This window comes from Sphaerodactylus townsendi, linkage group LG05, assembly GCF_021028975.2.
Source record: "Sphaerodactylus townsendi isolate TG3544 linkage group LG05, MPM_Stown_v2.3, whole genome shotgun sequence".
In the NCBI taxonomy this organism is placed as follows: domain Eukaryota; kingdom Metazoa; phylum Chordata; class Lepidosauria; order Squamata; family Sphaerodactylidae; genus Sphaerodactylus; species Sphaerodactylus townsendi.
This window is the reverse complement of record NC_059429.1, coordinates 131,375,791-131,391,682: the sequence shown is the minus strand read 5'-3', so window position 1 is coordinate 131,391,682 and position 15,892 is coordinate 131,375,791. Positions and strand designations below refer to the sequence as shown.

Below are 15,892 nucleotides of genomic sequence, written 5' to 3'. Positions count from 1 at the left end.
GCCCCTTTGAGTCTCCTGCAGGAGAGAAAGGGGGGATATAAATCCAACTCTTCTTCTTCTCTTCTTGTGAGGTAGGTGAGGCTGAGAGAGCTCCGGAGAACTGTGACTAGCCCAAGGTCACCCAGCAGGAATGTAGGAGTGCAGAAACACATCTGGTTCACCAAGTAAGCCTCCGCCACTCAGGTGGAGGAGTGGGGAATCAAACCCCATTCTCCAGATTAGAATCCACCTGCTAGCCACATTGGCTCTGAATGGGCACATTCAGGTCGGGGCCATTCAAAACCTGGACTGGAATCGCCATCTTGATGAGAGACCCCCATTGCCTGGAACTGTTTTCGCTGAAAAGAATCCATGCCATTTATTGAACTGCACTCATTTTGCTAATGCTGCAGCCTGGCTAAACTTCTCTCTCTAGCTGATTCCTGCCATCCATGCTGGTCCACATGTCAGTCAAGGCCTTCGGATAAAAATTTCACCGTTTTCATCTTCCAGAATCTCTTCAATGCGGCTCCTCTGAAGACACAGAAAAAGGAAACAAGAAAGATTTCAGAGGGCATCAGAGTGCCCAGAATGGATCAGGAAAATAAACCCAGTTTCTGGGAAGGAGAGAGAGCAACATATACACTGAATAAGTCTTAAGAAGGTATTGGTATACTACATTTCCTATCAGATCCCCATGTCATTGTCCTTCTGTCTGCCTGTATCTATCTGTATTGTCTGTCTGTCTGTCTGTCTGTCTGTCTGTCTGTCTGTCTGTCTGTCTGTCTGTCTGTCTGTCTGTCTGTCTGTCTGTCTGTGTAGGGTGGTATAGTGGGCAAGAGCAGCCGACTCTAATCTGGTGAACTGGATTTGTTTGTCCGCTCCTACACAGGAAGCCTGCTGGGTGACCTTGGGCTAGTCACAGTTCTTCGAAACTCTCTCAGCCCCACCTGGCTCACCAGGTGTCTGTTGTGGGGAGAGGAAGGGAAAGGAAGCCCCTTTGAGTCTCCTTACAGGAAAGAAAGGTGGGAAATAAATCCAAACTTTTTCTTCATCATCCATCCATCTGTCTATCTGTCTGTCTACCCAAGTCTTTTCTGTTCTTGTATGTCTCTCTTTCTATGTATTTAACTGTGTCTTGTCTGTGTGTCTGTGTGTCTGGCCTCTTCTGCACATGCAGAACAGTGCACTTTCAATCCATTTTTACAATTGTTTGCAAGTGGATTTTGCAATTCTGCACAGTAAAATCCAGCTGCAAAGTGCATTGAAAGTGGATTGAAAGTGCATTGTTCTGCATGTGCGGAAGGGGCTTCTATCCATCCGTCCATCCGTCCGTCCGTCCGTCCGTCCGTCCGTCCGTCCGTCCGTCCGTCTGTCATCTATCTATCTATCTATCTATCTATCTATCTATCTATCTATCTATCTATCTATCTATCTATCTATCTATCTATCTATCTATCTATCTATCTATCTATCGTCCGTCCGTCCGTCCGTCCGGCCGTCGCGTCGATCCGTCGATGCGTCCGTCGATCGTCCGTCCCGGGTCTGTCTATCTTCGATCCGGGTCCGGGTCCATCCGATCGTCACAATCATCCGTCCGGGTCAATCCGTCCGTCAAATCCCTAAATCCGTCTGTCTGTCTGTCTGTCTGTCTGTCTGTCTGTCTGTCTGTCTGTCTGTCTGTCTGTCTATCTATCTATCTATCTATCTATCTATCTATCTATCTATCTATCTATCTATCTATCTGGTTCACACGATGCTCTTCCGGCCTGCCAGCCCTTCTCATTTGCCCTGCCTGCCCAGATGCAGAAAGGAGAAATTGCCGGGCCAGAAGGTTTGCACGGACAACCTACCCGAACGGTGTTCATGCAGTCAGCCAGTTTTGCGAGGTTCTTCCTGGGTGGGAGGAACAGCTCCAGCCTAACGGCGCCTTTGGTGGACCTCTGGAAGGAGATCAGGAAGTGGATCTCTTGCGCCTGGGATGAAAAGAAACCCAATGAAAGGAGGTGGACATTCAGAAAAAGAGAGAGATGGGAGATATCTAGTCCCGCTTCTATGAATTGCTGAGCATCTCTTTCCTGGAGGCTTACAAGCAGGGCATGAAACAACAGCTCTCCCTATGCTGTCCTTCCCCAGCATCTAGCATTCAGTGGTAGACTGTTTCTTTCCATGGAGGTTCCATTTGGCTCTCCTAGCTAATTCCTGGGTGCCTTTTTTGTTTGGTACGCCTCTGCCTGGGAGCATCGCAGGTCCCTCCCAGAACGGCTTGAACAGTAGCTGCAGAAAACCCCACTCCAAGGTTTTTAACTGTAGCTTAGTCATCGTGAGAGCCGTTAGTAGCAACGAGGCCCCTAATAACAGAAGGAGCCCCGTTATGATATCATTTCTTTGGGGACTGGAGAAAAGAGAAGGGCTCGTATCGCGCCGCTCGGCTCAGCCAAGTCCGAACCCCGTGGGCCAGAGGACGACTTCAAACTTGGCCGAGCGGAGGGGAAGGACGCAAGCCAAACACTTTCCTCGAGGCCGTCTGGTCTAAAATAAGCTGCTTCTCCAGAAATGGCTTTCTCACGGGGATTACATGCGGAGAAACTTGGCCTGCTGGTTGTAAACTCCAAATATTATGACAGAAAACAGAGGGAAAGCATTGGCAGGTACTTCCCCGCTTCCAAGAAGGAGCGTACGAGGCCCTCTCGCTCTCCGTCAGGGTGCCAGGAAAATGACAACCTCCATCTGCTTTCAGAACGCATTGGAAAATGCCGCCATGCATTTCGGGTAGCTTGAACCCCTTCTCAGCCGCATTGCAGAATAATGCATTTTCAATCCACTTTCAATCCGCTTTGCAGCTGGATTTCACTGTGCGGGATAGCAAAATCCACTTTCAAACCATTGTGAAAGTGGATTGAAAGTGCATCATTCTGCATGTGCGGAAGGGGCTGGAATTGGCTCCGTCAACAGCTGACTGTCGTCACGTTCCCGGGACCCTTTTAACAAGAGGAGCAGCAGTGGCGTAGGAGGTTAAGAGCTCAGGTATCTAATCTGGAGGAACTGGGTTTGATTCCCCGCTCTGCTGCCTGAGCTGTGGAGGCTGATCTGGGGAATTCAGATTAGCCTGTGCACTCCCACACACACCAGCTGGGTGACCTTGGGCTAGTCACAGCTTCTCGGAGCTCTCTCGGCCCTACCCACCTCGCAGGGTGTTTGTTGTGAGGGGGGGAAGGGCAAGGAGATTGTAAGCCCCTTTGAGTCTCCTGCAGGAGAGAAAGGGGGGATATAAATCCAAACTCTTCTTCTTCTCCTTCCCAAGGGAAAGCAAATGCTGTTCTGAAGAGACTGCGTTGATCAAAAACTGGGTGTGTTTGTTTGTGCAATTGAAGCAGCACCCAGAAGCCAAGCCTGTGGGTGGAAATAGAAGTGGACCATAGGAACGTAAGCAGAGCCGTTGCAGATCAGACTTCCCGGTAGGTCCAACTGGTCTGGAATTTCTGTTTCCTCCTGTGATCTGCCAGTTCCGTTCCTTTCCTTCTGTAGTTTATATCCATTATACCCATTATTTCAGGTCCTATCCTCTGTTTCCAACAGGAATGGCTCTCTGCCCTCCTCTAAGTGACAGCCCTTCAAATACTTAAGGAGAGCAATCATGTGTGTCCCCCACCTTAACCAATGTGGTTTGGTGGTTAAGAAGAAGAAGAAGAAGAAGAAGAAGAAGAAGAAGAAGAAGAAGAAGAAGAAGAAGAAGAAGAAGAAGAAGAAGAAGAAGAAGAAGAAGAAGAAGAAGAAGAAGAAGAAGAAGAAGAAGAAGAAGGGAGGAGGAGGGAGGAGGAGGAGGAGGAGGAGTATGGATTTATATCCCCCTTCCTCTCCTGCAGGAGACTCAAAGGGGCTGACAATCTCCTTGCCCTTCCCCCCTCACAACAAACACCCAGTGAGGTGGGTGGGGCTGAGAGAGCTCCGAGAAGCTGTGACTAGCCCAAGGTCACCCAGCTGGTGTGTGTGGGAGTGCACAGGCTAATCTGAATTCTCCAGATAAGCCTCCACAGCTCAAGTGGCAGAGCGGGGAATCAAACCCGGTTCCTCCAGATTAGATACACAAGCTCTTCACCTCCTACGCCACTGCTGCTCTTCATAATAGCTTATTCCACTATTTGTTAAGTTACTTAATACTGGAATTCTTGATCCACAAAACAGAAGATCATCGAGATCACCGTCTATATGTGTGAACCTGGAACTTTATGAATGTATGAACCTGTTTTCTACACTTCTGTGAACCCGATTTGGAAACTGCACTTTAATTCTGTTCCTTGAGGTTCATTTGTTATTCATGTTATGGACTTCCGATTTGGATGTATAATACCCGGACCTCTATCATTCGCACTGCAGATGTTCATACGGATGCTCTTTGTTAACATTAGATACAGGTGTGTTAGCGCTCACACATATTTTTGCTTGCAATCACTGTCTAGTGGTTTGGGCTTGTGGTTTGGGCTGGGAGCAGCAGCGGTGTAGTGGTTAAGAGCAGGTGCACTCTAATCTGGAGGAACCGGGTTTGATTCCCCGCTCCGCCAATTGAGCTGCGGAGGCTCATCTGGGGAATCAGATTAGCTTGTGTGTTCCCACACATGCCAGCTGGGTGACCTTGGGCTGATCACAGTTATTTGGACCTCTCTCTGCCCCACCCACCTCACAGGGTGTTTGTTGTGAGGGCGGAAGGGAAAGGAGATTGTAAGCCCCTTTGAGTCTCCTACAGGAGGAGACAAAGGAGGGATATAAATCCAACTCTTCTTCTTCTTCTTCTTCTTCTTCTACTTCTTCTTCTTCTTCTTCTTCTTCTTCTTCTTCTTCTTCTTCTTCTTCTTCTTCTTCTTCTTCTTCTTCTTCTTCTTCTTCTTCTTCTTCTTCTTCTTCCTTGCTACACTATACTTCTTTTTTTGTTCCATCTCTGGATTTCCAGGAGTTTCCAAACTTGGATCTGGCAACCATCCCCCCAATGGTGGGATCCAAACATTTTAGTAACAGGTTCCCATGGTGGTGGGATTCAAACTGTGGCGTAGCGCCAATGGGGCTGGGCGGGGCATGACGGAGGCATGGGTGGGCATTCTGGGGGCGGGGCATTCCTGGGCAGGGCTGTGGCACAGCTAGCCGCTGCGCCGGTCCTTGGGCGGGAAACGAATGCACGCAGGCGCAGGCTGCCACGCATGCCGGTGCACCTCCTGCTAGGCTGCTTCAAGTTCTGCACGCTACTGCTGAGAGGAGGGGCGCAACTAAGGCAAACATCACGTGGCAAAATCACCCATTAGTAACCCCCTCTCGGCACACACCAATAATTAGTAACCTACTCTCGGGAACCGGTGAGAACCTGCTGGATCCCACCTCTGCAACCCCCCTATCCCACCTCTAATCTGGAGGAACCGGGTTTGATTCCCAGCTCTGCCATCTGAGCGGTGGAGGCTTATCTGGGGAATTCAGATTGGCCTGCACACTCCCACACACGCCAGCTGGGTGACCTTGGGCTAGTCACAGTTCTTCTGAGCTCTCTCAGCCCCACCCACCTCACAGGGTGTTTGTTGTGAGGGGGGAACAGCCAGGAGATTGTCAGCCTCTTTGAGTCTCCTGCAGGAGAGAAAGGGGGGATATAAATCCAAACTCTTCTTCTTCTTCTTCTTCAGTGGCCATGGGGAACTGCCAACCCTATGGAAGGGTAAGACTCTGCGAGAGGAAGACCGAGGAACGCTTACCCTCAGATTCTGGTAGTGGAGTCTTGTGTTCCGGAGGCGGTTCCGAGCCTCGGCTGCCTTGAGGATCCCGACCAGCTTCTTCTGCTCAGTCTCCTTTTCCTCCTCTGTGACAGCCTTCCGGTCCTTCAGGACCACGGCAGACAGCATGGCCTTCGCTTTGGGGTCGCTGGGATCGGCAAAGGCCAGGTAGCGCCGCTTCTGCTCGGGGGACATCTTCACGGTGTCGCACGAAATCTTCTTGAATCTGGTGCTGGATTTCTTTCCGCCCACGCTGATCTCGGTGCCAGACATCTTGGTTGATCTTGGGTACCGAATGCTGCGGGGATAAAGAGGGCCGTTTTTAAAACGGGAAAAAGGCAGCGGGGCCATATGGCAAATGGCAAATGCAGTTCAATGGATAGCTATAAAAGGGGATAGCTTTAAAAGGGGCTTGGACAGATTTATGGAGGAGAAGTCGATTTATGGCTCCCAATCTTGATCCTCCTTGATCTCAGATTGCAAATGCCTTAACAAACCAGGTGATCGGGAGCAGCAGCAGCAGAAGGCCATTGCTTTCACATCCTGCAGGTGAGCTCCCAAAGGCACCTGGTGGGCCACTGCGAGGAGCAGAGAGCTGGACTAGATGGACTCTGGTCTGATCCAGCTGGCTTGTTCTTATGTTCTTATGTTCTTAATGTAGCAAAAAGTAAAGTGATGCACATAGGGGCAAAAAAACCCAAACTTCACATACACGCTACAGGGGTCAGTGCTATCAGTCACAGACCAGGAAAGGGATTTGGGCGTCTTAGTTGATAGTTCCATGGGAATGTCCACTCAATGCATGGCAGCTGTGAAAAAGGCAAACTCTATGCTGGGGATCATTAGGAAAGGAGTTGATATGTCATAAATGACTGCAAGGATTGTCCAATGCTTTTATATAAAGCCGATGGTGCGACCAAGCACTACTGCCAGAGTACTGTGTCCAGTTCTGGTCGCCACATCTCAAAAAAGGATAATATCGAAGAGAGATAGAAAAAGTGCAGAGAAGGGCAACGAGGATGATGGAAGGACTTCTGGAGCACCTTCCTTATGAGGGAAGAGGCTGCAGCGTTTGGGACTCTTTAGTTTGGAGAGGACGTCTGAGGGGGGATATGATTGAAGTCTATAAAATTATGCCTGGGGTAGAAAATGTGGACAGAGAGAAATTTTTCTCTCTTTCTCACAATACTAGAACCAGGGAGCATCCATTGAAAATGCTGGGGGGAAGAATTAGGACTAATAAAAGGAAACACTTCTTCACACAACGTCTGATTGGTGTTTGGAATATGCTGCCACAGGAGGTGGTGATGGCCACTCACCTGGATAGCTTTAAAAGGGGCTTGGACAGATTTATGGAGGAGAAGTCGATCTATGGCTACCAATCTTGATCCTCCTTGATCTCAGATTGCAAATGCCTTAGCAGACCAGGTGCTCAGGAGCAGCAGCAGCAGAAGGCCATTGCTTTCACATCCTGCTTGTGAGCTCCCAAAGGCACCTGTGGGCCACTGCGAGTAGCAGAGAGCTGGACTAGATGGACTCTGGTCTGATCCAGCAGGCTCGTTCTTATGTTCTTATGTTCTTATGAATGGGTGGAGGGACAACATGCAAACAGGAAAAAGGAAAACAGCTTCCTTTATAATTGGTTGCAACCCATTATACATATGCTGTGTGCAGAATCCACCAGCCATTGCTTTGGCTATTCAGAATGGGGTATCTTCCTCCCTCATGCCAGCTCAGAAGGAACCTCGATGTCTGTCTGTCGCTTTTAATGCATGAAGAGCCCCACCCTGTTAGGACTGGCAACCTTACATCAGAAGCCACCTACCTTTGGAGGGTTTAGTGAGCTTTTAGGCACCAGACAGGGGGGTGGGGGGTGGGGATGGAATCTGTTTCCGTCTGGAGTCCAGTCAGAGTAGCTCGGCGGTCCGAAGTGAGTTTCCCTGCTGGCCAAAAGAAGAGGGAAACCGAGTGAAACTCTGCTAACTATTGGAAGTTAGCAGAAAAGTTGGTGTGGATCAGTGGTGGGATCCAACAATTTTAGTAACAGGTTCCCATGGTGGTAGGATTCAAACTGTGGTGTAGCGCCAATGGGCTGGGCGGGGCACAACGGGGGCATGGCCGGGCATTCCGGGGTGGGGCATTCCTGGGCGGGGCTGTGGCAAGGGGCAGCCTTGCGCCTTGATCCTTAGGCTGAGGAGGCGAATGCCTTGGCTTGAGCTACGGCTGCCACGCGCGCCGGTGCACCTCCTGCTAGACTGCTTCAGGTTCTGCGCGCTACTGCTGAGAGGAGGGGTGTCACTAAGGCAAACATCACGTGGCAAAATCACCCATTAGTAACCCCCTCTCGGCACACACAAATAATTAGTAACCTACTCTCGGGAACCTGTGAGAACCTGCTGGATCCCACCTCTGGTGTGGATCTATGTTGAATCTATATAGTACACTTCTGAGAGGAGGAGGAGGAGGAGGAAGGAGGAGAGTTTGGATTGATACCCCGCTTTTCTCAATTGTAAGGAGTCTCAAGGTGGCTTACAAACTCCCTCCCTTCCTCTCCCCACAACAGACACCTTGTGAGGCAGGTGAGGCTGTGAATCCTGAGATAACTGTGATTAGACCAAGGTTAGCCGGCAGACTTCATGTGTAGGAGGGGGAAAACCAACCCAGTCCGCCAGATAAGAGTCCGCTGCTCCTGTGGAGGAGTGGGGAATCAAAACCGGTTCTCCAGATTAGAATCCACCTGCTCTTAACCATTATACCAGTGGTTCTCAACCTGGGGGTCGGGACCCCTTTGGGGGTCAAACGGCCCTTTCACAGGGGTAACCTAAGCCTCTCTACATCAGTGTTCTCCATCTGTAAAATGGGTAAATGTTAGGGTTGGGGGTCACCAGAACATGAGGAACTGTATTAAAGGGTCGCAGCATTAGGAAGGTTGAGAACTACTGCACTATACCATGGTGGTACAACCTGAAGATTGGTAACTCTACTCGCAAGGTGGCTTTTTAGGTAAAATGAAGGTGAGGAGAATTATGTAAGCCCCTTGGGTCCCCCGCTGGGAAGAAAGATGGGCTATAAATAAAGCAAATAAATAAAACCAATTAATCTGTCTCACAGATTTTTATCTTGCCTTTCCTTCGAGCAGTTCAGGGTAATCTGTCGTATCCCCTTCTGTCGTATCCTCGCAACAGTCCTATGAGGTAGGCTTGCCCGGGGGATTCTAGAATTTTGTCAATTGTGAGGACACTTAACTAATGCTGCTGTTCATCTCTGCAAAGGGGCTTTCCCCACTGACAGAGTTGAACTGGTTTCTACCCAGGTTCGCCTCAGTGTATCCCCACTGCCACCGAGCTCAACACTGTTTTGTCTCAGCTCCCCCACTCTGAAGTGCAACATCCTTGTCGCAGTTATGAGCTACACTTTTCTGCCGGAACAAGATCGATACCGCTTCGAAGTGGGGAAGCATCGAAACGACACCTCATCCGTTCAACCAATCACGAGCTGCTTTTGTGGCATGCGCAGAACGGGAGAGTCGTGGCGGGTAGTAAGCGCATGTAACTGTAAACTGTAAAAACTGTAAAAAAAAAAGAATGCTCCCGTTTCCCACCGTAACACAAGCGCCAATCACGATCGAGGAGTGAAACAGGCACCAAGATGATCCCGCCCACTTAGCTCGGTTCCAGGGGGCCAACTCAGTTGCTGTGGGGACAGCCTGGAATCGCCCCCAACTGAAAGGAACCGAGTCGACCTTAGCTCCCTTCTGTAGTGGGGAAAGCCCCTCCAAAAACCTTCTAGGGATGAAAACTAGCTATCACTCCCGCTGTTCTGCTAGCCCCTGATAAGCACACAGGTTGTGTGGTGTAGTGGTTACAGTGCTGTAATAGGATCTGTGAGATTAAAGTTCAGGTCCTCACTCAGCTGTGAAGCTTGGATGATGCCCTTGGGCCAATCACACTTTCTCAGCCTAGCCTACCTCACAGGGGGGTTGTGAGGGTAAACAAAGGGGGGGGGAGCCACCTGAGGACAGGATTAAAAATGCCTAGATAGTCATTATGGAACAAGAGAGGAAACGATCCCATCATGCTGGCAGGGGATGATGGGAACTGTAGTCCATAACATCTGGAGGGCCGCGAGTTCGACACCTATGTATTAGAGACTCCAGATTCATTAATCCATGGAGAAATGCGGGCTCCATCTCCAGAACTGGAAGCCAAGTAAACTGACCCCTTTTCTTTACATACAGAATATGCTACACTTGAGTAATCCTACAGGCTAGTGTGTGCGCACTGGCACCCCTAGTGTGCAGCTGTAGTCACAATTTGTGAGAAGTGCTTCAACCAGCCCCGTTTTCGAGAGGGGAGAATTCGAGCGGGCGAGGTTTTCCGATCTTTTGAGGGCCACTATTACAAGTGTTGTTATTAGCATAATTATTTGCATTCATTTACTAGCGGTGGACTCTAATCTGAAGAACCGGGGTTGATTCTCTGCTCCTCCGCACGAAGCCTGCTGGGTGACCTTGGGCCGGTCGCAGTTCTCTCAGAACTCTCCCAGCCCGTGCAGAGATGGCAAACCACCTCGGGACATCCCTTGCCTTGAAAACTCAACAGGGGGTTCCCCATGAATGGGCTGCAACCAGTGGTGGGATCCAAAATTTTTAGTAACAGGTTCTCATGGTGGTGGGATTCAAACTGTGGCGTAGCGCCAATGGGGCTGGGCGGGGCACAACGGGGGAGTGGCCGGGCATTCTGGAGGCGGGGAGGCACGTTCCTGTAGAGGCGGGGCGCTGCGGCAGGGCGCAGCAGCTGTTAATGCCCGTCGCATGGGCGAGGAAACTTGAATGCCTGCGCGCCGAAGTAGCGCACAGGCTGCCACGCACGCCGGTGCACCTCCTGCTAGACTGCTTCAAGTTCTGCGCACTACTGCTGAGAGGAGGGGCGTAACGAAGGCAAAAATCACGTGGCAAAATCACCAAATAGCAACCCCCTCTCGGCACACACAAATAATTAGTAACCTACTCTCTGTGAGAACCTGCTGGATCCCACCTCTGGCTTCAACCTGATGGCCCGTTCCACTGTCATCCCTGAATAATGCACTTTCAATGGCTTCCAATGCACTCGCCACTGGATTGTACTGTGTGAACAGCAAAATCCCATTGGAAATGATTTTAAAGTGCCTGGAAAGCGGATTAAAAAGTGCATTATTCGGCATGTACGACGGCACAATGATCACAGTCATTTGCACGGCATCCCAGTAAGTATTTTTATCCACATACGAACAAAATCCAGCAACGTAGCAGCTGGAGTGGGCGGGCGAGGAAGAATGAGAATAGCCAGTGAGATCCGCTGCAATTCTTTGTGGTGGTGACCGCGTCATCTACATTTACCACCCTAACAAGGTGGCTGCATGTATTTTTAGAAGCTCCGTCAAAATTCTGATCCGCAAATAGAACAGCTGTTGTTTGCTAAGACCAGGTATGCGCATTTGCTCCGGCAAGTATCCCCCGGGGGAAATATCCTCTGAGAAGCCACTGTTTGGAGCAAAGAAATCGGACTGACTGACAGAATTGAGGGGTGAAGAGCCAGCATGGGACTAGGACAGCGATGGCGAACCTTTTCGAGAACAAGTGCCCAAATTGCAACCCAAAACCCACTTATTTATCGCAAAGTGCCAACGCAGTAACTTAACTTGAATACTGAGGTTTTCGTTTAGAAAAAAACGGTTGGCTCCGAGGCGAGCGTTACTCGGGAGTAAGCTTGGTGGTAGTCGGTGTCTTTGCTTTGAAGCCACCGTGCAACAATTCCAACGGGTGAATCATGACCCTAGGAGGGTTTACTCAGAAGCAAGCCCCATTGCCAGCAACCGAGCTTACTCCCAGGTAAAGGATCATGCTGAAGTTCTTTGCATGAAAATCAGTGGGGTTTAACAGTGCTTAACAGGGTTACCTACACCGCTTCCCCAAAACTGGGTCTTAGGTTTAATGCTACTAATTGAGCCCAGCGGCCCAGGCCAGCCTAGATGTGTTGGGAGGGGGGGGACACTCTGTTTGCGCGTACCCACAGAGAGGGCTCTGAGTGCCACCTCTGGCACCCGTGCCACCACTGGACTAGGATCTGGAAGATCCAGGTTTGAATCCCCACCCTGCCACAGGGGCATGCTCGGCGACCTGGAGCCAATGGCGCACTTTCATCCTACCCAACCTCACAGGGTTGTTGTGAGAATAAAAATGGAGGTGAGGCGAAGATCTGGGTCCCCATGAAGGAGATAGAGAGAGCACACAATAAAATAAACGAAGAAATAAGCATAGTGGTGTAGTGGCATAGGAGCAGCAGTGGCGTAGGAGGTTAAGAGCTCGTGTATCTAATCTGGAGGAACCGGGTTTGATTCCCCGCTCTGCCGCCTGAGCTGTGGAGGCTTATCTGGGGAATTCAGATTAGCCTGTGCACTCCCACACATGCCAGCTGGGTGACCTTGGGCTAGTCACAGCTTCTCGGAGCTCTCTCAGCCCCACCTACCTCACAGGGTGTTTGTTGTGAGGGGGGAAGGGCAAGGAGATTGTAAGCCCCTTTGAGTCTCCTGCAGGAGAGAAAGGGGGGGATATAAATCCAAACTCTTCTTCTTCTTCTTCTTCTAAATAGGGGAATAAAATGAAATAAATAATCTAGAACAGCGTTGCTGGGGTTAGAGGGAGAGACTAGGTGGCTCTCTTCCCTGAAACTCCCCCCCCCCCATTATTTTCCATTCATTGCCATGCTGTTCCCAATCAAAGAATCATAGAATCATAGAGTTGGGAGAGACTCCCAGGGCCATCAAGTCCAACCCCCTGCCATGCAGGAACACACAATCAAAGCACTCCTGACAGACGGCCATCCAGCCTCTGTTTAAAAACCTACAAAGAAGGAGACTCCACCACACTCCGGGGCAGTGCATCCCACTGTCGAACAGCCCTGACAGTCAGGAAATTCTTCCAAATGTTTAGGTGGAATCTCTGTTCCTTCCCCTTGAACCCATGACTCCTGGTCCTGGTCTCTGGAGCAGCAGAAAACAAGCTTGCTCCCTCACCAACATGACATCCCTTCAGATATCTAAACAAGGCTATCTTGCCACCTCTTAACCTTCTCTTCACCAAACTAAACCTACCCAGCTCCCTAAGTTTCTCCTCGTAGGGCATGGATTCCAGACCTTTGACCATTTTGGTTGCCCTCCTCTGGACCCATTCTAGCTTGTCAATATCCTTCTTGAATTCGATTTCGAATACCTTTAATGGCATATAATCCTTATTGAATTGTGGTGCCCAGAACTGCTCACAATATTCCAGGTGAGGTCTAAACAATGCAGCATAGAATCATAAAGTTGGAAGAGACCCCAAGGGCCATCAAGTCCAACCCCCTGCAATGCAGGAACATAACAGTCAAAGCACTCCCGACATATGCTCATCCAACCTCTCTTTAAAAACCTACAAAGAAGGAGACTCTACCACTCCCAGAGGCAGTGCATTCCACTGTCGAACAGCCCTGACAGTCAGGGCTTCCTAATGTTGAGGTGGAATCTCTTTTCCTACCCCTTGAATCCCTTACTTTGTGTCCTAGTCTCTTACCTCTGCTGCACCTCTGGGCCTGGCCCGGCTTGGTTGCACGTCCCGGTCTTTGAGTGTACAAATGTCTCCATGGCAATGTGGCTGCTGGGCACCTCAGACAATAGGAGTGAAACTCCCCCTCCCCACTAGCAAGGAAGAGAAAGAGAGAGAAAAAACACACCAGAAATTGTGATTGGCCCATCAGAGGCCACTCCGGTTGCCAACTTCCAGGCAGACCTCTCTACAATAGCAAACGCTGTACCCAAGTAAGTAACGAATCAACAACAAACAAACAAACAAAGAACCTTTATTGGCATAACAACATTATATGCACAGATCCACTTAACCAGGTAGAGGGAAGCTAAAATGAATGTACAGGTCGAGAAGGCTGATGTTCAGGATTTGCTCCTAAAGCGCTGTTTTATATACAAATCCAAAAATTTGGTGACTGCATCGTTTGCATCACTACTGGGGCTGTCCAACAGAAAGGTAACCTTTTGCAAGTCAGATGCATACTCTTTTTTGAGTAGCAGGGGTGACAGGTATTTGACTCTGGGTCCTGTGTAAAGTGGACAATAAAGTAAAATATGGTCTATAGAGTCAACACAGTTCCCGTTGCATATGCATAGCCTTGGGTGGTAAGGGGTTTTAGTGAATCTCCCTGTTGATACGGCTGATGGAAGGGCATTGCAACGGGCCAACATCATTGCTCTACGGAGCCTGGGCACGGTTATCTGGTGCAGGTATTGAGCCCCCTTATTACCAATGTAGGTGATACCTAGAGCTAAAGGAGAGCAAGTCCTGGAAGCCTTTTCGAGTAGGATCTGATGTTCCTGTAACGAATCATAAATTCACCCTCAGCATCTATTCAAGATAAACATGATGTCTCACCATTACGTGGGTGTTGCATATAATGCGTGAGTAATGGGAGTAATAAGAAATAAAAGATGCAGGAAAGACAGATGAGATGGACTGGTGCAAGAAAGATAGAGAAATAGGCATGATTGTGATTTCAGTATATATGTATCTGTGTAATTTCAATTTCAGATATACCCATTAGAAGCCTCAAAGAACTGATGGAAGTTGTTTGAACATACTGGCATACTGAGGAAGACGCACGAAAAACGTTCTATACGCACGAGACGTTTCTATGTAGAACCTACAGAATTGATACATGGACTATATGGAACTGAAGTTTTGTTTCTGAATAGAGAATTGAATTATTTATGTTTAGTGAAGTGATTATTTATGTTTAGTTATAAGAGTTGGAAGACTTATGCTGTATTTTTAAGAACCTTGTCAGAGAAATAAGGAAATGTAAATACAAATAGAAGTGTTGAGTTGTTCAATTATATATAAGATTAATATATATAATTAATATATTATATATATATTAATATAGTATATATAAGATTAGACACAACCAGAGTGCAACGTGTGTATTTTTGAGTTTATTTGGGCTAATGTTGACATTGCACTCTTAAAGATAGTTGGTGATTGTTCCATATAATAAACATAAATAATGAAAAAACTTCCAAATGATGTCTCCATTGATTGTTTCTGTGTTTATTACTGCGCTGAAGAGCAAAACCCCCTTGCAAACGATTGTAAAAGAGGAATGAATTATTCTCTACCTTTAACTTGTTCAGAATCGTATCCATTATTAAAACAAAAATTGTTGGTGAGAGAATGGAACTATTTCACTCTGGCGGCGAGGAAAACTCGTTCACCTTTACATCGATCAATCCCCTCACAACATAACGGAATGGCCTCCTATCTGTATCATCTGACCAATCCAGATCAGAGAATAGTTTTTTCACGCGCACGCTTCGATGTTTTCCCTTCTGCCATACGACGAGGTAGTTATAACAATCTAGAAATGTGCAAAAGGGTGTGTTCATGTGGTGCAAATCAATTGGAAACATTAACTCACCAATTATTCCGTTGTCCTAAATCGGCAAGTATTAGAGTCAAATACTCGAGGTTGCTTTCCGTGATACCTAGCGAGCTGGATGAACTAAGCCAGGGGTAGGGAACCTGCGGCTCTCCAGATGTTCAGGAACTGCAATTCCCATCAGCCTCTGTCAGCATGGCCAATTGGCCATGCTGGTGAGAAACTGATGGGAATAACAATTCCTGAACATCTGTTTCCTGGGATGAAAACCTAACTGAACTAGTGTTCTTATTAAATAATTCTGATGCTACATTCTGTAAAATGGCTACGAACTTTCTGCTGGAAATATCCCAGAAGCAACAGTATGTATGAATCAACTTCCTTTGCTATATGTTGCAAGTTTATATTTTGATGCGATTTCGATGTGATTTTATACTGTTTATGCCAAATAAAGGCTAAATGATAAAATGATTTAAAAAAAAAATTATTCTGCATGTGCTTTAAAATATCGCAGTTCTTTTCATCATACTTTTGTAGTTAATGACAGGTATTTATTACCTAACTGTGTATAATTATTATTCCAATGCACTGTTTAAGCGCATGACTTTTTTTTACAACAATGTTTCAGCTATATCCCCGGGATTAAGTCACAGCGTGTGCAATAATAGTCTTGATGTATTACGCCACTAAGGAAGACAGTTG

At 48.1% G+C, this 15,892-nt stretch overlaps 1 protein-coding gene across 1 annotated transcript in view; it reads right to left on the bottom strand.

Moving 5' to 3' along the window:
• Positions 1–332: 332 nt before the first annotated feature.
• Positions 333–15,892, bottom strand: part of LKAAEAR1 (LKAAEAR motif containing 1) — a 32,697-nt gene continuing 17,137 nt past the window's right edge. The window contains exons 3-6 of the mRNA XM_048497926.1: positions 13,318–13,442; positions 5,712–6,027; positions 1,833–1,955; positions 333–513 (exon numbers count right to left, since the gene is read on the bottom strand). Of these exons, the coding sequence (XP_048353883.1) occupies positions 451–513; positions 1,833–1,955; positions 5,712–6,027; positions 13,318–13,442 (627 nt within the window). The 3' untranslated portion in view covers positions 333–450. The remainder of the gene's footprint in view (positions 514–1,832; positions 1,956–5,711; positions 6,028–13,317; positions 13,443–15,892) is intronic.